Source organism: Malurus melanocephalus, unplaced genomic scaffold, assembly GCF_030028575.1.
Source record: "Malurus melanocephalus ecotype Western Australia unplaced genomic scaffold, MMel_1.1 scaffold_169, whole genome shotgun sequence".
Taxonomy (NCBI): domain Eukaryota; kingdom Metazoa; phylum Chordata; class Aves; order Passeriformes; family Maluridae; genus Malurus; species Malurus melanocephalus.
Window position 1 is genome coordinate 1,094,626 of NW_026623401.1, and position 25,611 is coordinate 1,120,236.

Consider the following 25,611-nt stretch of genomic DNA (forward strand, 5'->3'; position numbering starts at 1 on the left):
GCTCTCATCTGGGCTCTGCCTTACTGCAAGAGAGTGCAAACCCTTTGCTCATATGCAGTGGATAACAACAATTTTATATAAGTTGTGTGGATTTCATTTACAATTCACCCCCAGAACATTGTTTAAAAAGGTCTTGGAAGTGTAATTTTATACCAGAGTCTGCAATTGTGAACCACAGCCTCAGGCTGGCAGATAATTCCCTGGTATCCAGGCAATAGAGTTTATGTATAGAACTGCTTCCTGCAGCTTCAAGGACTTCTTCTGATAGTTGTCTTTCTAATTTCTACACCATGCATGCGAAACCAGGACTTTGTTCATAAATTAGGAATCTGTGCTTGTAACACGAGCTAATGCAGAGGTGTGTCAACTTCAGCAGTTTTTGTAGTTCTGGAAATTGAAAACTAATTGCTTATCAGAAATGTTCATCAGCAAGTTCCTAAATAAATATTAAAGTTTTACATTACAGAATCTTGCTGCTTCACTGGCTCYGACTGTAAAGTAGCTGGGAGGGATGGATTCCCCCTTCACACGCTGTTAGGTTAGGGAATTGTAAAATTAAGGTGCATTTTCCAGCACAATTCCATAAGACTTGCATGTCCAGATGCAATTTTAACTCCTCATTTATATTTRCAATTCAATGTGTGTAGGAGCCTTCAAAAATGAAGTCTGCCATAAGAATTAACTTCAAGTAATAAAAAGTAATAAAACCTGATTGCGGCAGCATCCCGGTTTTCTTCTGGAAATGTGTAAATAAAGAAGGGCTGGACTGGGTGGCAGTGGTTTCTGGAAGATTTCCTTTTCCACCTTTTCATTTTGCTACACCAATCAGCTCTACAATGACTCATTGCCTTCGTTAGGAGAGGGAAGACATCCCTCATTACTCATTACCAAAGGAAGGACTTGGCTGCTGCAAGGAGCAGCCCTGGCATTCTAATTCAGGCGCCTTCCACAGAAAGGAGTCAGTGTCACTCTTCCCCAAACTTTGTCAAAAGAGACAAAAAATAATGCTGTTTAATTGTCCCCATTTATAAATAGCCCATCCCAAATGACAGAATTGTTATTTTAATGCTGCAATTGGGAGGAAAAATGCACATTTTTCTGTATTTGTGTCTGAATTTCAGTTCAGGGAGCTCACGCTGAGACTCAAGGCTATAAATGATCATATATCTGTATTTATAAAAACAACACACATTTATTTACTTACAATTTATTGTCTGACTTTTTAATTACARAGCACTGTAGATATATTACATAAATGCATACACAAAGCATTTGTTGTTTAAGTAATCCAAGGATAGATTTGATTTCGAAGGGAGCTGRGAAGACTGTTTAAAATAACTGTTTTTCTTGATTTTACTAATACAAATGTTCCTTGTCTCTTTTCACATCCCYCTTTTTCAGATTTATTTACTTAGATATGAAGGAATTGAGCTTGTATTGAGTTTTTACTGTATTTTAATGTGGTTTTTATTAAGCTGTACAGTATGGCCCATGCCTCTTTATAAATAAAGCCATGATCATGTATTACTAGAAATCACATTTCAAACTGTACTTTTGCCAGACTTGGTTAAGATTTTCTAGGAAGGGACATTATAATTGTGTGATTAATCTTCAGAAAAGGGAAAATTTGGCTCTGCAGTATTTCTTACTGTATTAACTTCAGAGATTTATAAAACCAACTTGAAACTGCACCGTAAGTGTGTTTATAACGACTTTCAGCTGATTTAATAATCCTCAGAGTTTGGTGACTGTACAGATCACAGCTCCCCAGACACAGTGCATTACCTGCAGCATCCTGATGAAGTTATCAGAGGTGATTTGGGATTGTGTTTCTCCAGAGYGTGGCACTAATCCCAGCCCGGCTGCGGTGGGGCTCCCGGAGCCCGGGGCTGCTTTGATCCCATTGTGCAGTGGGACATGTGCACGGCTGATAAAGACATCTCAGGGCTGTGGGTGATACAGAACATCTTGGGCTGGTGGATCATAAAGAGCAGCTCAGGGCTGGAAGCGCATCTGGGGCATGTGGATACCCCCAAACCCGGGGCCAGGYTCCTGCTAGGGTCACATTCTTATGAAAATTTCCAAGCAGATTTTCTGATTGATTTTTGCTGTTGTTATCAGTGCTCSCACCAGTGCCATTCCCTGCAGTTGGCACTGCTCAGTGACCATCTCAGCTCATGATCCTGCAAACCTGTCCCATCCAAGGAGCCCTTGAGCATTCAAACAGCYCTGCTAAACTGCAGGTATTGGTGCTGCTTCATCCCAGAGCAGTGAGAGCCTCTCAGACACGATGTGCAGGATCAGCTCCTTCAATCCCATTTATATGTGACAAGCCATGGCACAAAGTTATTTTTAAAAGTCACCAGTTAAARCAAAACCAGTTGAAGCCATGCCAGAAGCCCCATGTTAACTTTCCTGGCTGTGTGCTTCTTTCAGTGTTTCCAAGCTTTGCTTTTCATAATGAATATCAAACAAGTGCCCTGGGAATCTCTGGGAGCTGCATTGSCAGGTCTCAGTCTCCATTTACCACACAGATACTCAGCCTCTGCTCACAAATGGTCACTTGCTCACAAATGGCCACTTGCTGGGTCAGAACTCGGTTTGTTCACACAGAACTGGGGAGCTCTGGGTGGATGTGGGGTGAGTGCACAAAATCCCAGAGCACGGGGCTTTAAGCCAGGAAGGGAACAGAACACAAAATAGAGCTGAATTTACTTGTGCTCAAGAATCCAAATACTGAACATGTTTTTGCAAAACCCTGATTTTTCTTTTTATGGCCTTCCAATTCACAACAGGTAAGTAATCAGGCTTCAATCAACTGCCTATTTCCAGACCAGTCATTTGAGCTATTTTGTGACTTTAAAGCAATTCCTGACCTTCATCTCTCAGATGACATGCAGAGTTTCTTTAATGGTGCTGAGGACTGAACAGGCGCCCACTAACACCTACAGAATTCACCTCTCCAGCGTTTTCTTAATTTTCACTTTATTAAGCAGATAAAAGAGGAGCTGTTTCCTTCCCAGACTCCCTCGCTGGCTYTGTGAGGGACTGTGAGGCAGCAGTCCAGCCAGGCATTTCTTTGATCAATAAACAGGGTAAAATTGTGGCAAGCCTAACRTGTGGCTTTGTGTCCCTAGGCATCCACTGTGACAACATCTGCACCCAGGGCCGCTGGGGACCCAACTGCTCCATCTCGTGCAGCTGTGAGAATGGGGGCTCCTGCTCCCCCGAGGATGGGACCTGTGACTGTGCACCGGGATACAGAGGACCCATGTGCCAGAGAAGTAAGATTTTCCATAGCTGGCAGAAGTAAGGTAGAAATTCTCCTTTAGGACACCACACAGACAAAAGCACAATTTCTGAGTTGCTTTAGCTCATGAATTCCTRAGGGCAAAAGAGCCTAAAAAATGCTCCTTCATCGAGAAGTCAAGGCTGTCCTGCACTGAGCCTTGTGTTTCTTCTGATYTTTCAGTACACCTGGAGGTCACAGGTGAGCTGAAAGGAGGAGCAACACCTTTATAAAGCAAAGCTGGCAGGACACAGATCTGCAGAAAAGTCAGACCTGTTAAACAGAATCAGCTACCACCCGTCACTAATGACAAGTGGATGAGTGTTGGCATCAAAATAACAAGGCAATGTTTTCTTAAATGCCAGAAAAAGAAACACAGCAGCCTGAAATAGCTCCTGTTTGATGCTGTGCTGCTACATATTCAAATGCACCAAGCAGATAAAAATCCTCGCATTTGCTTCGTCTGGGAAGCTGCATTTGCCCCATAGGGACCCTAATTCACTGATCCAGACTACACCAGCCATCTTCCCATGTCAACAAGGAGTACATTTGTCTTTCTGTTCTGTTCAGAATTTCTTGTTCCTGTAAGACATTCTGCATGCCCAGTTCGTATATCCCCTTTGATTTCACCAGTTACACTTGACACTGGAACACACTCATCTCTAAAAATAATTTGTGGCTGACAGTTTTTATTTAAAGCCATTATAACAATGACCTCTAGCACTGCTGTAGTTAATGGCCTATAAGCATTTCCATTATAAACCCCAATTTCCAGGTGCTTCAGCATATCTGTGTAGCTGTAAAACCTCTCTCCAAGGCTAAAATGTGGTGCTCAGAGCTTCAGGGAGTTGGGGAAGAAAATGTTTYACAAATTTGAAACCTTAAGAGTGCAAAACTTCCAGAAGTTAATAGTTTCTGACCTCTCTGAGATGAAAAAAAAAAACAGCTTAGTTTTATCAGCTGTTGGCATGAAGGCTACAAGAGCAAACCTTGTCCCTGGTTTGCAAGCCCAGGATTCAGGCTGCTCCCTGAGGTTTGCTGAGGGTCTAATGGGGAGAAATTTTCCTCCCCACTGGGATGACAGCAGAGGGGTCCTGTGGATGCTCCTGCTGTTGCCTCTGTGAGCATATGGCCTGGAATTCTGCTTTCTTCCACCTCTTTTGTGGGATTCAGGCTCAGGAATAWCTGGTGAACAGCAGACCTTGCTGAGGTTGTTCTCAAAATCATCCACATTTTTTTTCTTGGAAATTAATTTAGAAACAGAATTTAGGCTGTACAAGGCAGAACTGAGGATGATACTGAAGATGATACTCAGCCAGCTTGTTCTGTCTGTGTAATCAGGATTACATGAGACACTGGGATGCTTTAGTGCTCTTAAGCCTGCAGAAATGTCTCCAGGAATGAGCCAGGTTGTTTTATAGCTACTGCATCATCAACCAACCTGTCAGCTAAGCTCCAGCTGGGAATGTGCAGTGGTGTAAGAGCCTGACACCCTCTGAGAACACACAATTCAAGAGAAAATTCTCATTTGCTGGAAAAAGGGAATGGACATGATTTAGTAACCACTGAGCCAGAACTATAGAACAGAGAATCACAGGAGTAAAAATAAAAACATATAAAGTTATTTTTACTGTCACTTGGTGCAATTTAACATTTCTTTGTGTTATCTATTGCAGTGAATGTTTGGACAGTGGATGCTTTTTCACTCTGCATGCGCTTAGAAGCAAAARTCAGCTTTTAGAAGAGATCCTGAGCCATAATCCTGACTCTGTACCTGATGCACAAATTCTTTAATAATTTCAATCCAGCTTTTAGGCAAAATAAGCATAGAGTTCATGACAAGTTTACTCAGCTATCTGGCATGATGACTGATGCAAATCAGGTGATTTTGTATGGTTTTACATAATTACCATTATCAGATTCTGTTCATCACCTGATGGCTGTTGCTCCTGTCATGAAAGGGATGAAATGACTGCCCCAGCTGAGCACAGGCATTGCACCAGATAGATTTGGAAATCTGCTTTTGGGATAGAAGTTTGGACATAAAATATTGTTTCCTAATACACCTTCTCTGATTTCTCAGCTCAGTTTCCAAAGGAAATGGTGTTCTGAGTTTCTGTTGTTTCCTACCTATCTTAAAAGTTTTGGAATGTGTTRTTAAMCCTATATGCAGTAGGCTCAAACRTCTTAAACTCCTATTTTGTCGAAGMGTTCAGGTTAGAGAGACTCAAATGAGTGTCCTGGGAGAGAGAGGCTGCTGAGAATTCTTCTGTGTCATTAAATACCCCAGGAAGGAAGGTGGGAATGCTTGAACACAGGAGCAGTTTTASCCAGAGCTTGCACTTTATTAGACGTGGAGCAATCCAGCAGATTTCATCATTTCAGCTGTCCACAGAATCGTGGGGGATAAATTAAGAAATATTGGTTTGRGATTAAGACAGACAGAGAGAATTGTCGAGCTCTCAATGATGAGAAAACATTAGAGAACCCRACAGCTTGTTTTGTTTTGTTTTCAGTTTGCCCCCCTGGATTTTACGGACACCACTGCAGCCAGCCCTGTCCCCAGTGTGTGCACAGCAATGGTCCCTGTCACCACGTGTCTGGACACTGTGACTGCCTGCCTGGATTCTTCGGCCCTCTCTGCAACCAAGGTACCACCCCAGGGCCACCTCCTTTGCTGAGTGGCTGTGACTCTGCAGTGAGTCCCATCACAAGGCTCCTGCTTTTTTTCCTTGTTTCAGCAGTGTAGATCCCAAGAAAATCTTTCCTTCAGAGGGAAAATGCAGATAGGTGTTCAGTCACCCTTGTGTAAATGCAGTGTGCTCCTGTTTCATAAATAAACCAGGCTGGATTGAAATGGTCACAGAATGAGACACTGCTGGAAATACATCAGCACCCAGTGGGTTCATTTTTCTCMCTGCTCAGCCTGTCCTCACCTGCATGTTGATGGCACCTTCATGTGATMTTTGCAGCAGGATGTGGAGGTGCTGGTTAAGGTAAAGGCCAGCTCAGGTGCCCCATCCCAAACATCAGCTTTGCACAGAATCTCATTTACACTGGCCAGGGCCTGGCTGGGAGTAGCTGAAACCGTGGACACAAATGCAGGAGACAGGAAGTTGGCAGTGAGGAAGCAAAGGGAGTTGATTTTCCCAGGTGAAGAGGAGCTTCAGCTCCCCAAATGCCCATCACCTTCATGTACCTTTGAACGTTAGTCCCCATTTATCTGCAGGTTTCATTTTCATCCTAAAAATACCCCAGAATCACTCAGCCTTCTGCTCTCTCAGTTGCTGCACACTGCAGAGGGTGTTTTCTACACAGATATTTAAGAGGTGATTCGTAGTGGCCRCTGCCCTTGTGAAGTCACCATCCCTGCCAGAATTGAACGACACTTCCAATGACCTGCTTTTCAATAAACTGGGATTGCAGGCAGCACTTACCCAAAATCATTAAACATAGATTAAGTATAACCGTGTTTTCTTTTTTCTGTGCTGTATAGGCAAGGAAACATTACACCAATTAATTTATTAAAATGAAYGTATTTCAGCGAATTTGTCCATTTTGTGTGAAACGTTAGCCAGATTTCAAAGYGTAAGCAGGTCTAATTATCCTCTTAAGAAAACTATTTTATTTTTKCTCAGATGTTCAGCACTTCTGGTTTTACTTTGAAATGTTGATCCATCCAACAAATTAATTTTAAAATATTCATGTCCTAATTAAAATCAATTTGTGTTGCAGTTTGTCATAATGAGTTAACATGTAACTTTATTTTGTAGAAAGAAAAATGCTAATTAACGTTTTCCATTAGAAAAAAAATGTGAAACGAAGATTCCACTTTGGAATTTTCATCTCCTTGTGCCTTTGGCAGCAGGAACGTTCTTGCACCAGCAGTGTGTGCATGTGAGGAGCTGTGTAAGCCCCRAAACTGCACAGGTTGGCATGGCTGTGCTGAGAATTCTGAGCTGCAAACAATAAACAGCTGTTCTCTGAGTATCTTGCACAATCACAGAGCAAGATGGGTTGATAAGAGCTTGTTATCASTGTTAGAGCACACCTGACCTCCCCCAGGGGCTTTGGGAGTCCCACTGCAGAGCTTTTCTGGCTAATTAACATCACAGTCTGTGTTGTAGAGTCAGGTTGCTCCTGAGGAAAGCAGCGTTAGGCCTTGTTTTACAGCTCTCTAAAAATGGCTGAGACATTTAAAAGTGCTTGATTTAGATTTCACATCTTCACAAGAGTCGCTGTGTCAATCCACAACCAGGTTGTTTAAATTAAGGAGAAAATTGTTTGTGATTCCTCTGTGCTGACATTCCAGAGAGCATCATCCCATTTCCTGGAGACAAGAGGGTCCCACAGGGAGGGAACCCCTCTGCCAGCCCTCCCTGTGTGTACCAAAGCACAGAAATGTGACCTGGTGCTCTCAGAGGCTCTGCTTGGGTCATAAACCTTGTGCTGATCCATCAGCATTCCATGCTGCAGTCCAAATCTGCTCCTATTCTAAGGAAATCCTGTGATAATTGCATTTTTTGTCCATACAGAACCCCAGCCTTCACTGAGGTGATCTCCATCTCAGAGGTGCCATAAACCAGTGCCAGGAGCACTGGAAGGGAATGATGGTGTGGCCAAGAGCCTGGGCTGACAGCTCAGTTCAGGTTTTGCTGTCTGTGACAGGAGGGCTCTGCTTCCCTCCTCTCTCTGTGTTGTTCTTTCCATCGTGCCTGTACACTGTGTGTAGTTTTATCTCTTTTTACTTAGGAACTGTTCTGTTTAGCACACAGTGTGAAAGCCAAACCCAACTTTATCCACTCCTACAGATAAGTCCATAATCTAGAGAAAGGCAGGCAGAAAACAATACTCTGTTGTAGTAAGAGAAGAGGATGGCATATTATATAAAAGCCAATGAATCACAGCTCAGGATTTCAATCTGTGGCTGATTCACAGTCAGGATAGATTGAGGTCACCTGCAGAGACTACTTTTGAGAAAGTGAGAAAGGCTGAAGTGGTGAAACAGCTGCATAATTCAGGGAAGTGCCTTAATCACTTTTTTGACATCGCTATTATTTACCAGGATCCAAGTCCAGTTCCATTTGTTACACTCCTTGCAAAGATGGACTGTATGTTTTATCTTGTTTTGAAAATACATCTGTTTTTGTCAGGGAACACAGCCAATAGGAGCCCAGAAATGAAACATTTCATTCGTTACTGAGCAGAGCTTTCCATCAACTTTACCGTTAAAGATTTCCAATAATTTGGTGGGAGGTTGAAGATCTACATGTCTATTAGTTTCCTGTCACTGTGCTCAGGATGATACAAGATGACTCTGGAAAAAAATTCAGAGTTTCTTTTCTTCCAGCTTGAGTTAGGTGGGCACAGAGGGAGAGGTGCTCATTTTTTTGGGATGCAGAAAATCTGTTTAAGAACTCTCAGTCAAACATATATAACATATATATAATATACATATATATATTTAAATGTATAAAAGTCCTTGCAAACCAGATCAATTCCTTCCAGCCACTTACTTATGGCTGCTACTCATTGAATTCTCCTCAACTTTCCTATTCCYTTCCTCTCCCAAAGACCCTTTTTCTCTGTTTTATCTCTCCTCTTGCCATCCTTCCATACTGCCCTTCAATAATTACAATCTTCTGACTATATTAGCTTCATTTTCCAGCAGAAAAATGGATTTTGAAATTACTTTTTCCTATTGTTTTTATGCCTGGGATGCAAGCAAAATGGGCTCGAATACTTTCTGCCTTTTCCCGCTTTCCAGAGGAATTTTGCTTCATCAAAGAAAAATGCTGTAATTAATTTTATCTCTAACTGCTGAATGCTGAGTCCTATGATTGCCTCCCATTCCTTTTGAAGAGTAAACTGCCTTGTGTTTTCAGTGTGTCCCAGTGGGAAATAYGGGAAGGACTGTGCCGAGGTCTGCCAGTGCACCGAGAACGGGACGTGCAATCCCATCGACGGATCGTGCCAGTGTTTCCCGGGCTGGATAGGGATGGACTGCTCTCAGAGTAAGCAAAGGGTTCTTTTTCCACCTCTCCTTTCAAATATCGTATTTTTTGTGCTTGTTTAGTGTTTTCTGAAAGTCAAAGGTAGATTCTAGGGAAAGTCCCTGTTGTATTGCAGCCAGTGCCTTACTCTCTTTAGAGCTGATTTCTTTTAATTAATCTCAGTTAGCTTTGGATTGAATTAGTTTCTGCATTTGGAGTTTGCAGAAGCCTTTTATTCCAGGAAAGGGAGGTCACAAGCTCTTATCAGAAAAGAAAGCTCCATGCTCCCTTTTAATTTGTAGCTGGATTCCCTTTTATTTATTTTTTTGAAATCGTTTTCTTTCCGCTATTACATTTAGACATTATTAACCAGTAAATGTTTTCATGTACAAAATCCCCAGAATTGAGAAATTAGGCAGCTGAAATATTTCTATTAAATGTAATTTAATTGTAAAAGTCAATGTGGCCTTGTAGGGATGGAGGATTTCTTTCTGAAAATTGCCCAGGTAGAAGATTGGCATTTGCTGATCCCAAAGTGTCATTTCCTGAGAGCATCCCTTAATTGAAGCTAGATCACAGAGGGAGGCAATATCCGATCATTCAGAAATGTTACTTCATATTCAGGRTACAACTAGCATATTAGACAGCATTCCAGAGTAAAATATATTAAACTTCGAGTGATAAAGCAGGAATCGGATAAAAACAGACGGCTGTAATTTTGCTTTATTGTGTGTCTTCCACAGGCAGAATATTGCTGTCACTCAAAAAYGGAAAAAAGAAAAGAAAAAAAAGACAGAAAGCTGCACATATTCCTCATTATATTTAGCCATGTAATTGGGAAATGAATGTTAGTGTCTGTTAACCTTGAAAAAAGCTGGTTTCCTTCCCGAGCGAGGCCGGCCGGGTCAGCAGAGCCCGTTATTGAGGCAGGAGCTGGCTGTGGCTGCTCTGTGGTTTGGGTGAGCAGAGGGGCCGTGGCTCTGTGCTCTGTCACTCCTTCCACACAAGGTGTGCCTCCCCAAAGTGACCCTGGGCCACCCCCGGCTCCCGTGGGCACCTGGCCTCACCTCCYGAGCTATTCCCAGCCCTGCGCTCCGGATAACCTGGAATGACCCCGAGCCCGAGCTGCTCAGGAGATAATTTTAGCTCCCACTCCAGAGCCAGTTCTGGATTCACTGACAACCCCTGCAGCTCAGCCTTCGAAAGGCGTTGGAAAAGTGTTTCTGGTTGCTCATAGCACAAACACTTTGGGCCAAACCCTGCTCAGCTTTACATGGTGTGAGTCCAGTGACCTTTTGTTGGATTTACGTCATGGCAGCGTTTTTTTGGCCGTTCATTCTGGCTTTAGAGGTGTCTGTCAAATGCCAGAAACTTCCATTTATCATCCATGGAGCCATTGGCATCCGTGGAAGAGGCATGGTAGTGCTTTCAGGTTTCCTGGGAACGGTGCCTTATTAATTCATGTCTTTAGCAGRAGGCAGTGGAAAGCGCTTTTTAAAGCAAAAATATAGTTGTTATATTGAAGGGCTATCRTAATTTTGGATCTTTTAGTCTGGCACTAATAACTGTAACTTACTGCATTCATTTTTGGAGGGAGGCTTAAAATAACTTTTTAAAATGTATTAATATTGTACTTGTTGAAATATAAAATAGACCCGGAGATTTCAATTTAATATTAGCTCCAACAACAAAAGCAATCTGAATTTGTGGATGGGAATTCATACTGGAAGAAGTTGTCTTTGCATTTTTTACATGATTGGAGTAGCACTCTGTGTTTCAAATGAATGTGGTAATTTTAGTRGTTGATTGCATAGCAAAGTAAACCTGAATAGCTGGGCTTTATTATGCAAGAATTCCAGAATGTCAAAAAGAAAATTAAATTACCTCCATATCTTGCAACCCTGCCTAAATTGTCTTCACAGATAATGGCAGTGAGGCAGGGAGCGTGGCCAGAGCACAGCACAGAGCGAGGTCGTGTCAAGGGTYGCTGGTTCAGTGGTTTTCAGTGAGGCAAAGACCTGACCCTGCCCCSTGCCCTACACAGAGGATCATGGAATCACAGAATCCTGGGAAAGCTTGGGTTGGAAGGGACCCTAAAGYCCATCYAGTCCCATCCCCTGCCTTGGRTAGGGACACCTTCCACTGTCCCAGGGTGCTCCAAYCTGCCAGGGACACTGCCAGGGATCCAGGGGCAGCCACAGCTTCTCTGGGYACCCTGTGCCAGGGCCTCMCCACCCTCACAGGAAACAACTTCTTCCCAGTATCCCATCTCCAACCCTTGGAGCATCTCCATGGCTTCCTCTGGACTCTCTCTGGCAGCTCCACATCCTCCTGATGTTGTTCCCCAGGGCTGGAGGCAGCTCTGCAGGTGGAGGGCAGAGGGGCAGAATCCCCTCCATGGACCTACTGGAGAAATCCCTGTGCCAGGGCTTGGCAGCACWGGAGAGGTTACAGGGTGGCACCAGGGTTTGCAGAGCAATTGGTGGCTTGAAGGACCGCAGTCTCCCTCCAGGAAAGACCAGTCACTGTCCAGGAAGGACCGGTCACTGTCCAGGAGGGACTGATCACTGTCCAGAAAGGACTGGTCACTGTCCAGGAAGGACTGGTCACTGTCCAGGAGTCTCTGCCAAGCTCAGCAGTGTCAGGTTCTGCTTTTGCTGGTGTCTCACAGGCTCTCCTTTCATTGCTGCCCCTCTTCAGCACTAACACGGAATCGTTGCTTTTTTTCTCCCCTCGACTGACAAATGTTTTTTATTCTCCTAGCTTGTCCCACTGGGTTTTGGGGCCCCGATTGCTTTCATTCATGCAACTGCCACAACGGAGCACTGTGCAGCCCCTACGATGGAGAATGTAGATGCACCCATGGCTGGACGGGGCTCTACTGCACTCAGCGTAAGCCTTTCAGAGACAGGGCATCTGTCAAAGTATGTGCTGCTACCTCGTGTCTCTTCCAAGTATTGCAGTTTTCCCTGGAAAACCACRTGCTCACTGCTGGTAACCTCACATCACCCCTAAGAAAATAGTCCTGAAGCTTTCCAAGGTTTTTATGCCTTTGGCGCTTGGTAAAGGAGGGGAAGATCATTTAGGTTATTGATTCATTGTGAGAATTTGCACAGTCAGTGTCCCCGCTTGTTAATGTCCCAGTATTTGTGGTCTGATTTAGGAAAACATTAGAGATTTCTCACCCTAGTGCCAAATTACCAGTATGAAAGCAGAGATCCAATTCTGGTGAGCCTTTCAAGATGGTTCTTTCACTTGCAAGTAATTGATTGATCCCTGGTCTTCCACAGAGTTTCTGTTTAGCATCTCCTTTCCCTTCTTGAAAATGTAGTTTGTAGGGATGGGTCAAGTTTTCATTCTTCTGAAATAGTTAAGAGGCAATTTTGTAAAGATGAGAAACATTACTTCAAGAAAATTGGCTGTCACAGTATCTCTGCATTTAGACCATCAAATAAATGGCATTAAATATACAGAGGCCGAAAATCCATAGATTTATGAACCCATATACTTTGTGCTGATAATGCATCTGAGTTTGGCTTTCAGCTTATTTCTTACGCTTTCCTTGTTCTGATTCCTGAAAGGTTGCCCAGCTGCTTTTTATGGAAAAAACTGTGCCAATGTGTGCCAGTGTCAGAATGGAGCTGACTGTGACCACATCACCGGCCAGTGCACGTGCAGGACGGGATTTACAGGCAAGCAGTGYGAGCAGAGTAAGTACCAGCCACCTCAGCTCTCTCTTTCTCCAGAGAGAGGGGTTTGTTTCAGAATTCCTTGCACAAACAGCCTCTCAAATGAGGTGTTGGTGTCAGCAGGACGGTGACCACAGACACCTTATATGATCCATAGGGAGGAGAGGCTGTATCTGGAAAACTGGACAGTCTAAGCATAAAGAAATACAGTGAATCACTGCAAATTGGACTTTTTTGTTCCCAGGCTAAAGCTGGGTGAGAGAAAAAAAAATCACTGCACTCAGTGCTGACTGGGTGGAGCCTTCCCACACATTTTTTGCCTAATTTATAAAAAAAAACAGCCCTAAAGCTGCCTCATGCCTGGGTAAYGCTGCTGAGAGCAGCAGCCCCAGSTTTCCCAATGCATGAAGAGAGAYAGAAGGGTTAAAAGGARTAAGTCCTTCCTGTTCTCTGCCTTSCAAGGAATCCTGGGGATATKGGGCTTTYCCACAGAAGTTTGGAYGTAAGACATAGACCAAATAAAGATTCATCTTTATAGTGGAAGCAGATAAGGAAAACAAGGCTGCTTGCTATTTTGGRAAGGGTCTGTGTTTAGCTTGAGCAGTGGGCAAGTGTTTCCCAATGAACTTCAATWCTCACACGAAGGGGTCTGGAATGCCTTACTGGATTTGTTATCCATGTCCCACTGGAATATTTAGCACCTGTGCCAAATGGCTTCTTTAAAGAGTATGGAATGAGGGTCATGGATGTGCTGTAGCTGAATAATTGCTTGTTTGCTCAGTGCAGTAAATCACAAGGAAATTCTCACACTTGCTGGGATTCTAAACACAGCTGAATCCATCTCACCTTCCTGACACATTAATTCACAGGGTTCCCTCACTTTTTTTGGCAGTAAGATAATTCAGTGACATTCCTGCTAGATTTGCAAGGGAAGGCTTTTAAACTGTATCTTGTTACRTGGATCCTTGTGGAAGTATTTGTGCATGTGATTTAATCCACAAATACTTTTTTGCACCCACCTGCATTCAGCAAAGCGAATGTCTCGAGGCCAAATTTGTGTGTTCGTGGGGGATTGCACATGGCACCACTGTAAGTCTGGAAGTGGACAACTTTCTGGAATTTGGGGACACCCTTTTCTGCAGCCACAATCAAAATAGTAAACTAAAGAGTCGCACAAAGAACTGCACAATAGCAGATTTTATACAAGGACTTGCTTTTTAATTTGACCTCTGTACAAAGCCTGAGGCTYTCTTTTTTATCCAAACTACAAATACATTTATTTACTTGTTTTTCTACTATTTARTCTAAAAGAATCTCTTCATTAAGACTCCTTCCTTCTCCAAATCCTGCTGAATGGGCAGTCACACTGCATTGCAGATGAAATGCCTAATTGCAGGCATCATTTCTGTGGTGCAGTCCCAAAATTTRGGCCTTATTCATTTTAAGTAGGCTGCAGGCTAATATAAGAATGAGCATTAATTGTAATAATTTTCWTTTTTTCTTTGAGGACCAGCAGAYTAAAGAAAGCAATGCAACTTTAATACACATGCAAATCAATAAACAGATACTAGCTATGGTTCATTACTTAATATTAAATTTTGGCTACCAGAAGCTACTCTGGGACTGACACTGGGGAGATGTTGTCATGCAATGAAAAACATTTGCTATGACACACTGGAGTCACAACTTAAACAATATATTCTGCAGGATCATGGCAAGTGTGTGCATTTTCAGGAGTGCAGCTTCTCCATGGAAATAAGTGGGATGTGACAGACATTGTTTCTTTCAATTCRTTATTGAATAGTGCCTCCAGAAGTATAGTAAGCTGCCTCCAGATTTATTGTAATAGCCCATCATGGTAATTATATGAATAAATTTCTCAGCTGGACATTCAATCATTTTGTCTTTGATAGAAACACAAAGACAGGACAGAAATTCCTTCTATATTAGGAATCCTGACACAGAAGCAGAGCAAATCAAACCATTCAGATGCTCAGTTCTGTAATTCCACCTGCAATGTTCTATTCACCTCCTGGCACTGGTAGGGATGAGCAGGAAAGCATGTGGGATTTGTTTGCTGAAGTCTGTTGGGTTCATATAAAGGTTCATTAAAACTTTTCTTTGCAACTGCCCCTGTGAAAAAGAAAAAAAGGTAGTCTGGTGAAAATTGCTAAGCTCTGTTGTTGATAGATTCTGAGCTCCAGCTCTGTAAAATTCAACATTTGTAATATATTTTAAGTCKTCTAAAGCCTTTGTACCTATCACTGATTTTACTGTATGAATTTTCAGAAAGTTACAGCTTAATAAGTGACAAGCTGCACATGAAACACATTTAATTTCTGCTTTAAAATAAGAACAATTTCATATTGGAGTGTTATCCTAGAGATCCTATAACCTGGGAGATTGTTCTACGAAATTTCCCACCRCAAGTGTTGTGCCCATTCCCAAAAACTGTAGGATTCTTTCCCATGTTTTCCTTTGGCTCCCCAGAGTGCTCTCCAGGAACGTTTGGTTATGGCTGCAAACAGCTCTGTGAGTGCATGAACAATGCAACGTGTGACCACGTCACAGGTACTTGCTACTGCAGTCCAGGCTTCAAAGGAATCCGGTGTGATCAAGGTACAGTGGGATTCTACCCAGAAAACCCCTCTCTCCCTCTCTCTCCCTCTCTCCAGTGATGTACTTGCTTTCAAAAAAAMCAGTTTCCAGAATGAAATGCGCGATTCCATTTACGGTGTGTTATGAATTACTTTTAACAGCGGCTCTTATGATGGAAGAATTAAACCCCTATACTAAAATTAGCCCTGCTCTTGGATCAGAGAGGCACTCAGTGGGAGCAATCATTGGAATTATTATTCTCCTTCTAATTATTATGGTCTTGCTGGCACTCTTTGTGTGGTATCGACGGAAACAGAAGGAGAAGGGCCATGACATGCCAAGTGTGTCCTACACTCCAGCCATGAGGATGACTAATACAGATTACTCACTTTCTGGTAAGGGTCTTTTTATGTTAATCAAATCCAGACTCATATTCCTGTCTGTTGGGGAAATACAAGTTTCTGTGATGTGTAACATGTGTTGTCGAGCCTCAAAAATAATGACACTTCTGTTCTTCCGTGGAATAACAGGATCTTTAAACACATAAATGGGACAGGAAGCAAATATAGAACTGATTTAAGCTGCTTTCTGTGTGGAAGTTGATATGGGATATACCTAGGCAGGAAATAYGCTGCATGGAATTTTGAGTCCTGTGCATTCCTGTTGCAGTGCAGAGAGGTTTTCCCTTTGTGAAACCTTGGAAAGGTTGGGGGTTTTTTTGGGTTTTTTTTGTTGTTTTTTTGGGGTTTTTTTTGAGGAATGGGATTGACTGGGTCAGTCGTAAGGGTTTGGTTTTGGCTGTGTTGCAGTTTGTGATTTGAGGTGTCTGTTTGCTGTCACTCTATGCTGTGTGCAGAGCAGTCCCTATCCCTGGTGGGAATGTTCTTCCCCGGAGCTGAGGAAAGCAGGAGATGGGAAGAGGGAGGCTCTTCAGGRTCAAAGCATTCTTCCTTTCTCTCCTCTGCTACTGCTGTGGAGGGCAGCTTTTCTTGGCGGATTGGCTAAATTTTGAAGGATGTGATCTCCTTTTTAACACTGTCATTCTTATCCACTCCTTTCTGGCCAATATCAGGGACAATGCCAGGCAGGAGATGGCTTTGAGGCTCTTGCTTAAGCTGCCCATTTGGGTAAGAAGAGGATTTCTTCACATTCCTCTCAGGTGCAGCCACCTTTCCCAGATGGTGGGAACGCCAATGATGCCATATGATATTTCAGTATATGAGGAACAAAAGTATTTTGGAGATGGCTAAATTCCTGGATACATACTAAATACCTGAAAAATCACTAAATTATAAGCAATTATAAATCTCCTTTGGTCCTTGGGCAGGGAGTTTAATTCTGGCCCTTGTGSCATTGCTGCTCTGTGTCAGCTCAGTTTGTAAAAACCCTCAAGAACCAGCTCCTCATCGTCACGAACAGCACCAGGTCAGTGGGGTTTCATGGGCTTCTCCAGGAAGGAGTTGAATAATGTTTTTTTCCTGTTCATCTCAGTCAATGATGGGGATGCATAGATCGGGCATTTTCTTTCTTCTTTCTTTGTGCAGCTCTTGTAGCAATAGGAATTGTATCACTCAGGAAGCTGCAGCACGGTGGGGTCAGGCATCTCTCTCGGGAGGTCACAAGGACAGWTTTCTTCCTTGTCCCCCTTGGAAAACTCTGCCATCTGAGCTTGCAGAGGAAGGTTAAGACGTTAGAAACACACTGCTCCATCTTCAGCTCATTATAAATTGCCTGCAGGTACCAGCATTGTTTCAAGTTTTGGGTTTTGCCCTTCACAAATCCTAGACAAGAGCTTCTGAAAACTCCCTTCCAAATTCTGACTGTCCTCCAACACATTCCCCTACTGAGATTTTCTACCCATCAGTAACTGCCCAAACTTSGGCCTTACCAATGCTGCCTCGCTTCCAGAGAGCAGAGAGGAAGGRAAAGGTGCTGGCAGGCTCTGTGCTCAGCAGAAATGGGGAGGTGGATACTGAGACCAGCTCACAGAAAGGGAATGTCTGGAGAGACAGCATGGGTGTGTGTGAGGGCAGAGTGCCCACGTGTGTCACAGAGGGTGCTGAAGGACGGCAGCAATAGCGCAAACAGCGACTCCAGCCTTCACCAGCAGGCTTGCTTGGGGATTAAGGGCAGATAYTCTGCAGCTGTACTTGTCCAATGAACATAATCCCGTGTAAACCCATGTACTTTGGCAGGAAATCCCTCTGGATGGCTGCAGCATCCAGCCCTCTGTGGCTTGTAACACTATGGCTCTCCTGAATCACCAGTTGTTGTTTTCCTGTTTACTCTTATTTGGGTAGCGGTGGTGTTGTTTCCAAACAGAGTCACATWCACAGATCCCAAGCTCCTGGAGGCAGCAATTTCTTCCAGTACATTAATTTCTGGAGGATGTTTTGGGTCTTTACGTCCTCAGCTCTTCTGAAGCTGATAATCCATGCATATGTGGGAGAGAGATTATAAGGAAGGGGAACCCCCTGGGCAGCCCTTGGAYTCTTTTGCATTTGTGGATGAAGGATGTGGCAGCAAAACACACACTTTGCCCAGCAGCCAGAGCAAAAGAAAGCCAGCCATGCTGGGAGAGCTTATGCACAGCACATGCATCTGAGAGCAAAGTTTCCCAAAYAAGCCTGAAATCAAAATGGTGCTCCTCAGCATGTGAGCAGTGCACTATGTCCAAAAAATATTTTAAAGTGCAGGTTGTTCAGTTCATGGAGTTGGGGTCAGAAGGGAAAACTCTGTGGTAGTGCTGGAGAGCAGCAGAGATTTCTTAGTGGGACTTTCACAAAGACTTGGCTATGGGCTGAAGTGATGTTTGAGGTCTTATCAAGGTTTTAGCAAACTTTCTGCTATGGGTGCATCCTCTGCTGAGAGCCCAGAGCTGAGCAAAGCTTGGTACAAATAAAGCACCGTGGATCCTGAAGCCTAGACAAGACACTTCCAGAAATGATCTGCAGATGATGGGTGGTGGGAGGTGGCGAAGTGAACCCTCCTGTTTGGAGCCTTCAGCCGTCTCCCTGACACTGTGAGGGCGGAGAAGACCCACACAGAGAGAAGGGAGCAGTTCCATTTAGCAGTGACAAGTCTGAGTTTGTATTTACTGCAGAGTGCTCACTTATTCCCTTTTTGGGGCTGGCCYTGTGCCCGGTTCCCACACTATTGTCCTGTGGGATGGGGACTGATGTTCTCTGTGTCACCCCACAGCCCAGGCTCAGAGCAGGAGCTCRGTCTAATTCCCTTTCCTTTAGGCATTTAGGTCTTTCTTTACTGTTCAGACCAGAAGAAAATTCTCACCTTTGGGAAGAGAGAGATTTTTTGTAGGCTGGGTTTTTTTTTTTTAGTTGGGTTTTTTAAACAGGGATAGCATTAGATTTGAGTTTGATGTATTTCCAGGCAGCAGTTACAAGAGCTTCATGAATAAATGTGTAGAAAATGGACTGTGCTATCAAGGTAAATCAGCCTGGGTGGCTACTTAARTATCGACCAACAGGAACTGTGTAGAAGGGATAATTCTGAGTTCAGGGTGCTGCGTGCAAGGGGGGGCAAGAAAAGGATTTTGGGGATGTGTACAAGCTCAGGGTCATTAATTCAACACTGGGCTAAGTAGCAGGGCAGTCTGGTAGAGTTTGATTTCAGCTCATTTTGGGTGGTGAGAACAAGCTCCAGCTTGGGTGAGAATCCCATTGTCTCAGTCAGCTCCCGGTGGGTGCCTCGAGTCTCACAGCAACAGTGGAGGCTCCTGACCCTTCCTCCAGCTGCTCCTTGCCCACAGCCAGTGGAAAAGGGAAGGGGGAGGCAGAGCTGACTCCACCAACACTCAGAGCAGAAGGACATGGATCTGAGTGTCCGTGTTTAACCAGGACTGTGTTTAACACAGACAAGCCCTCGATCCAAGCACCCTGAGCAGGCTCCAGGCTGGGTGCGAGCAGCTGTGGGGRTGGTGGGCACACACAGACACGAGGGGACGGTTCCAGCCCCATTTCTCACTGACAGACCCCAAGAGAGATGTGCTTGGGGTTGAATTGATCGCAAATGTCACCGAGTTGTAGCTGGGGGAGATGGCAGAGCCCCGGCAGCCTGGCTGACAATGTTCAGTGCAAAGACTTCAGCTCTGTAATCACATCCTGGTCTGAGACACTTTGTTAGCAGCAACTCTGGAAAACAGCTGGGACTCAAAGGCTCTGCACTTCCCACAGAATAGCGCTGACCTCGAAAATCCCTTTGCATGTTTCAGCAGAAAAGAAGTGCTCGGTCAGAGCTGCACATGCAGGAGCAGCCTCCCCTGAGCCACAGCCCTTATGTAAGAGACACCCTGCAGATAAACCCACTTCTTGAAACAGGATCGTCTGCAGTAAATTAAGCTCAATCTAGATCTCCACAAGATGTCAGCAAAGCAAAGTGCATGTTCAGAGCCTGGCGAATGCAGAGGGCAAGGGGAGGTGGGCGATGGTGGCTGGGGCACCCAGCCCCAGCCAGGTCCCTGTCCCTCCTCACCCATTGCTGCCAGGCTTCAGGAAAGGTGCTGATGGGTTCATTGCCCTTTGACATGAAGCTGCTGCCCACAACCAGCCTCTCTGCCTGCAGTGTGAGCCCATGCTTTATTAAAACCCATCCATTTGCTCCTTACAGGGCTAATGATACTGCTCCAGTTGAAATTTTCCGTCCTTTCTTCTGATGCTACTTTGAAATATTTATCAATTTGTCATGCAGCTGGAACCAGATTGGGATTGATGTTTTCATTAGAACTGCCAGTATAAATATGATGCCTTTCTTGGTAAATTGTTCTGTTTGGTAAATGTGTTTATAACTTACACTGAAGGAATAGATAAAATGTCTCTGAGTATACAGTGTAACTGCCCACATTTGCCTTTCAGGGCTTCAGTTTTGGTTTTTAATAAGCCTGTGCACACAATGTGAAATATTTTGGACTCCTTGGTACAGCTACAGCATCTTGATTTCTAACATTACTCCTGGTTTTGTAACGAAAATATTTCATTTGTTYCATAACTACGAGACTGCTCAGGAGCTCTTCCACAGTTTAAAGTRAGGAGGCAGCTGTGTTGCAGCCCAAGCATTTCCCGAGTTTTGCTTCCCTCCCCTCACCTGCAAAGCAGCTGGACTGTCAGGAATTACTTCATTAACATCTTCAAAAAGATAATACTGTATTATTTAAATATTTTCCTTTTTTTCTCTTACATTTAATGCTAATAGTCAAAAGCTTCACACCACAATGCAAGATAGATGCATCTGCAGATGGTTTAGAACACCCAGTGCTCCAGCAAAGATTTCTAAACGAGATTGTCTCTACCATGTTTTCAGTTTCTTAARAATTGTTGTGGCTTCCGAAGTATTTTGTGTTGACTTGTTTTCTTCCCAGATATTTCCCAAGGTAGCAGCAGTGTTCATTGTTTTTCCAATCCAAGCTACCACACTCTCTCATGTGGGGTGACTTCACGCTTCTTCCCCAATAATCTGGATGGAAACAGCTCCTGTAAGGTAGATATTACCCCACCCCACTGTAGCAATGTTCTTATCAGTTCAAGGAAATCAACCCAAGCAATGGCTCTCGGGCCCTGCTGTCTGCCAGCATCGTTTAAAACTCCAGGGTGTTGTTCCTGATTCCCAGACACAGAAAGGTTGGCTTTCCCCTCCCGTATCTTCCCAATCTCTGGGAATGGCAGCTGGAGGCTCATGCCTGTCTGGGTCAGCAAGGCTTRGTGTCTTAGCAGCTCTAAACTATGTTTGCTTCTCGGGAGAGATAAATAACTCGATAAATATCATTATCCATTAACGTAACCCAAGTAAATCAGTGAAGCATTAATCACTAATCTCACTTTGCTGTTTCACTGTTTCACACAAATTCCCTGCTGACACAGACAAGCAGAAAGATGCAAAAAGGTACCTGGGGTGCTTTAGAGCATTGTCCTGACGCATCCAGGGACATTCTGGAAGCTCTGCTGTCACTCCTGGCTCTACAGCAGAGCTATTCCAACCCTATAGCTGGAACATCCAGGAGTACCTTCCTTATCACTTGTTGCAATTAATTCCCTCAGCCCATTCATGAACAGCACTGTGACTCAATTCAGCACTTCAGCAGTAAATTTAGATATGGCAAATGGTAAAACAGCTCTCCCTTTAGAGCCTTAATAAGCCCAGGTGGGCCAAAGCAGAGGGAGCAGGGGAAAAAAGGAAATGCAGTTGATTTCATCAAGGCTGTCAGCTTTCAAAATGATGGTACTTGCAAGCTGTGCCACCTTAATCCAAATGTAACTATTCACTGGAAAGCCACAAGAACAAGATTAATGCCAAAAAGACAGTATTGTACAGAACAGGCAAAAATATCTCTACATGTGCTCCTGTAAGTAATTTCTTGGTTATTAAAAGAAAATCTCATTAAAATGTAATAGAAAGGCTGGCTCCAGGGATTTCTCAGAGAAATGTTTAGACAGATGTGTAAATATGGGGTTTTTATGTAGATGGTCCCCTTGCATCATGAGTTTTTGCTCCCCAAATTGAAAGTGCAAACAATCATAATGTCAAATTTAGGATGTGTGTCCATCTGGACCACTTATCCTTTTGCAGAAATTTAAATGAACTCAGAAAAGGTCAAAGCCAGCACCTCTCTTGGATTCCCAGCCTGCAGTGCCATCTTCTCACAGAGCTACCTCAAAAATGAAGCTTTTGGAAAGGTTTAAYCCCCAAGTGGTGCACTGGGGCTCTCCTCCTGCTGCAGCACTGGTCACTGGAGTTAGTCAGGTCATCCTGATAGGCACTGAAAGAAAGACCAATAGAACTGGTATTTTCAGGGCATTTATCAAAATATATGGCCTGATATTTCCTTTAGATCTCCCAGCATCTCCCTTATTAATGAGAATGCTTTGCAGCGCTGAATAGCTGAGGATGGCCAAAAATACACTTTGTCTGTCTGCAGCTCTGCAGCCAAGTAAGACAAAGGAGCACATAAAGCCCTAATAGCTGCCTTAACGAGTTCATTTCCAAATCAGTTTGCCTGGTGCCATTCCCACTTTCYGCAGAGAAATGTGCACAAGTTGTTCTTGGAGGATTCATTTCTTTATAGTGCCAGCTGGGGTCACAAAGGAACCAGCACAGATGCAAAATGAAAAAAAATGGCAAAGGAATCTCTGAAGGGCTGAGCCAGAGCCCGGGATGTGTTTTCCTCCCTGTGCTCCAGGAGATCAGGCCTGGSGGCGATGGGCTGGAGCCTTTCCTGTCAGGGCTTGGGCAAAGCACAAAAGCAGAACAGCTGCCAGCCCAGCTCCACTTTTCTCTCCTGTGCTTCCCTGCCCTTCTTGTCCTTTCTTTCTGTGTCTTTTGCCTTTTCTCTCCTCTTTTCTTGGTGAGCTTTCCATGCTATTAATCCTTTTTTTTTTCTCATGTCCCTTTTCCCATTCTCTTTTTCCCCCCAGCTCTACACACATAGTTCCTATTTCCTTCCTGTTCTCCTCTCCCATCCCTCTCCCATCTCTGGGATCCCTGGCACTGAGTTCTGACCCTGCTGCAGTTCTCAGGGTGAGGATTTGGTAGGAGCCAAAGGGCTCAGCACTGCACTGGGGACCATTTGTGGCAGGGGTCTGTCTGCACAGGACGGGAGCAGGGCCAAGCTTCCCACATCCCTCCAGCAGCAGGGGGAAGGATCTCACCTCCTCCTTCCCCCTCTGCCAGACAGACATTTGGCCACTGCTCAGAACCCTGAAGGTGAATCTCTTGCTGAGAAACAAGGACCAGTGAAGGCATTAAACCCTCCCCAGTGAGGTTGTGCCAGCAGAGCACGGACTGGAACACGGGCAGGAGGAAAACAAGTGGGAGGACAAGGGGGAGCCTGTGAGAAGAGGCTGAAAAAAGGCTTGGCTTCTTTTATCTGGCACAATGAATGCTGAGGGGGAGCAGGATTGCCATCTATAAACACAGCAAGGTAAACATGAGCAGGGAGGAGAGCTCTTTAAGTGAGATGACAGAGCTGGCACGAGAACAAATGAGGATGAACTGGCCATGAATGCATTGAAGCTGGAAATTAGATTTCTACCATCAGATCAGTGAGATTTTGGAATAGCTTCCCAGGGAGACTAATGGGACAAAGAAATCTGATTACTGTTAAAATGGAGCTTGATCAGCTGGCTGAGGGGTTTTGTGCCTGGGTGTTTGCAGTAAAAGGCACTGGACACAGGAACTCAGGGATCCAGATCCTTCCTCKCCTGTGTCCCCAAGCCTGTGCCATGTGCAGCAGGAGCTTGTAGGGCTGAGCTTCCKCTCTGTGCAAGGGCCCTGAGAAGGATCTGCAGCTCTGAGGTTCAGGAGGAGGCTCCAGCATCTCAGTGCAGGTTTTGGACTCCCAGCACCCTGCACAAGTCACTGCCCTTCCCACAGCAGGAAGCTTGGGGAAAATGCTGGATCCATTGGAATAAAGATATTTTACTGTGAGTTTAAGTGAAGCCAAACCTTGACCTTTCTTCCACAAGTAGGTTTGGCCTTTTTTCTCATGACATGTGCAGCACCAGCTAGAAATGATGCTGAATTTACCAAGGAGTATCAGATATGAGCTCAGGTGAAATTTTGCCACTGAATTACTGCACCGAAATTTTCCCAAGCAGATAAATAGAGATGCACATTTACCTCCACATGTCTCCTCTCATCAGAGCTCTCATTGCTGGAGCTTACAGAACAGATTTCAGCTGCTGAGGACCTGTTTTGCTCAGAGGGTGTTTGGCAGGACCCTCACAGAGCCACTCTCAGGACCTCAATGCCTGCTTTGTATTTGACTTTTTGAACTGTGCATGAAGCAGGAACAGATCTCACTTTTACCAAGTGCTGCAAAGTTTGTGAAGAATCCTCTGTAAAGGATGAGGCTGCTGCACTGGTCACGAGCAGATGGAGGATTCTCACCTTGAGCTTTTGCAAAGCTCATAATTCCACCTTCACTCYCTTCCAGCATTGCAGCAAAAGTCCAGGTGTTGGGTTCTACAGACATCATAAAAATCAATTGCTATTAGATGTCCTGAATTTTTAAAGCCAGCAGTTTCACATCTATTAAAGGAAGTTCTAAATTCTACCGAGGACTTCACATAAAATTAGAAACTGCAAAACAGAGGTCACTGGAAATGGTCTGACTGGATGTCACCCAGCTAATAAAAGAGAATTCAGTACAGAAAGCATCATTGAAGTACCTTTGACTAAAACTTCTTAAGAAAAAGGAGGACTGCAGAAAAGAATGGCTGCAGAACATTCAGGATGGGCACCTAAAACTGAGCAGCACAAGTTTCTGACCAGGGAGATCTGAAGTCAGTAGCCAGGGAATTAAATGGCAAATTATTGATTGCACTCCTGGAGGGTAAAGGTGTGATGGAGTTCCTGCTCTTCTTTGCCTAATCACTATGGTCTTAAAAACCTGACAAATGGCTGGTGGTGATCCAGTGGCCACTGTCACCTGTCCAGCTATTTCAGACAGCAGATAATGACTTTGCTTCACTGAGGCTGGTATCTCATTGATCTCAAAGGAAAAGTTGCCAAATATGAAGTCGTTTAAACCAAATTGCAAAAATTACCAGCCTGGAATTTTAATGGATAGATTTACTATGAAGGATKTCTTCCTCCAGAAAAGCAATTTTGCTTCACAGTAAAAATGGAAGTATTTTCTATCTTAAAAAAAAGTTAACAAATTATGGTGTGTTAAGAAATGATAGTAGCACAAAGAGACAGCTATAATCACATTTCTTCCTAATTGCTGCATTCAGAAAAACTTAGAAATGTCCCCAAATCATTCCGTTTTAAAAAATCAATTCTAGTCCATAGTTCTTCATGCCAAATTTTAGGTTTGTGAGCTGATTTATAAATCCTGCAAACCCACGGCTTTTAATAGAAACCCYGAGACTTTAATAAATGTGCTCTAAGTGGTGCAGCTGGGTTGAAAAATCAGCATTTGTGTTCTGGCTGCAAGTTTTGAAGAGAAGAACGAAGCTGTGTGCTCTGCTGAGGAGAGCTGATGGTGACAAGGGTCAAATTCCTCCCAGTGACCACATCCCAAATGGGT

The 25,611-nt window shown here is 44.0% G+C and overlaps 1 protein-coding gene across 1 annotated transcript in view; it reads left to right on the top strand.

Moving 5' to 3' along the window:
* The window catches only part of MEGF11 (multiple EGF like domains 11), a 191,448-nt gene that overhangs the window by 151,237 nt on the left and 14,600 nt on the right, over positions 1–25,611 (top strand). The window contains exons 13-19 of the mRNA XM_057372272.1: positions 3,138–3,284; positions 5,806–5,940; positions 9,175–9,303; positions 12,046–12,174; positions 12,864–12,992; positions 15,462–15,590; positions 15,731–15,964. Coding sequence (XP_057228255.1) covers positions 3,138–3,284; positions 5,806–5,940; positions 9,175–9,303; positions 12,046–12,174; positions 12,864–12,992; positions 15,462–15,590; positions 15,731–15,964 — 1,032 coding nt within the window. The remainder of the gene's footprint in view (positions 1–3,137; positions 3,285–5,805; positions 5,941–9,174; positions 9,304–12,045; positions 12,175–12,863; positions 12,993–15,461; positions 15,591–15,730; positions 15,965–25,611) is intronic.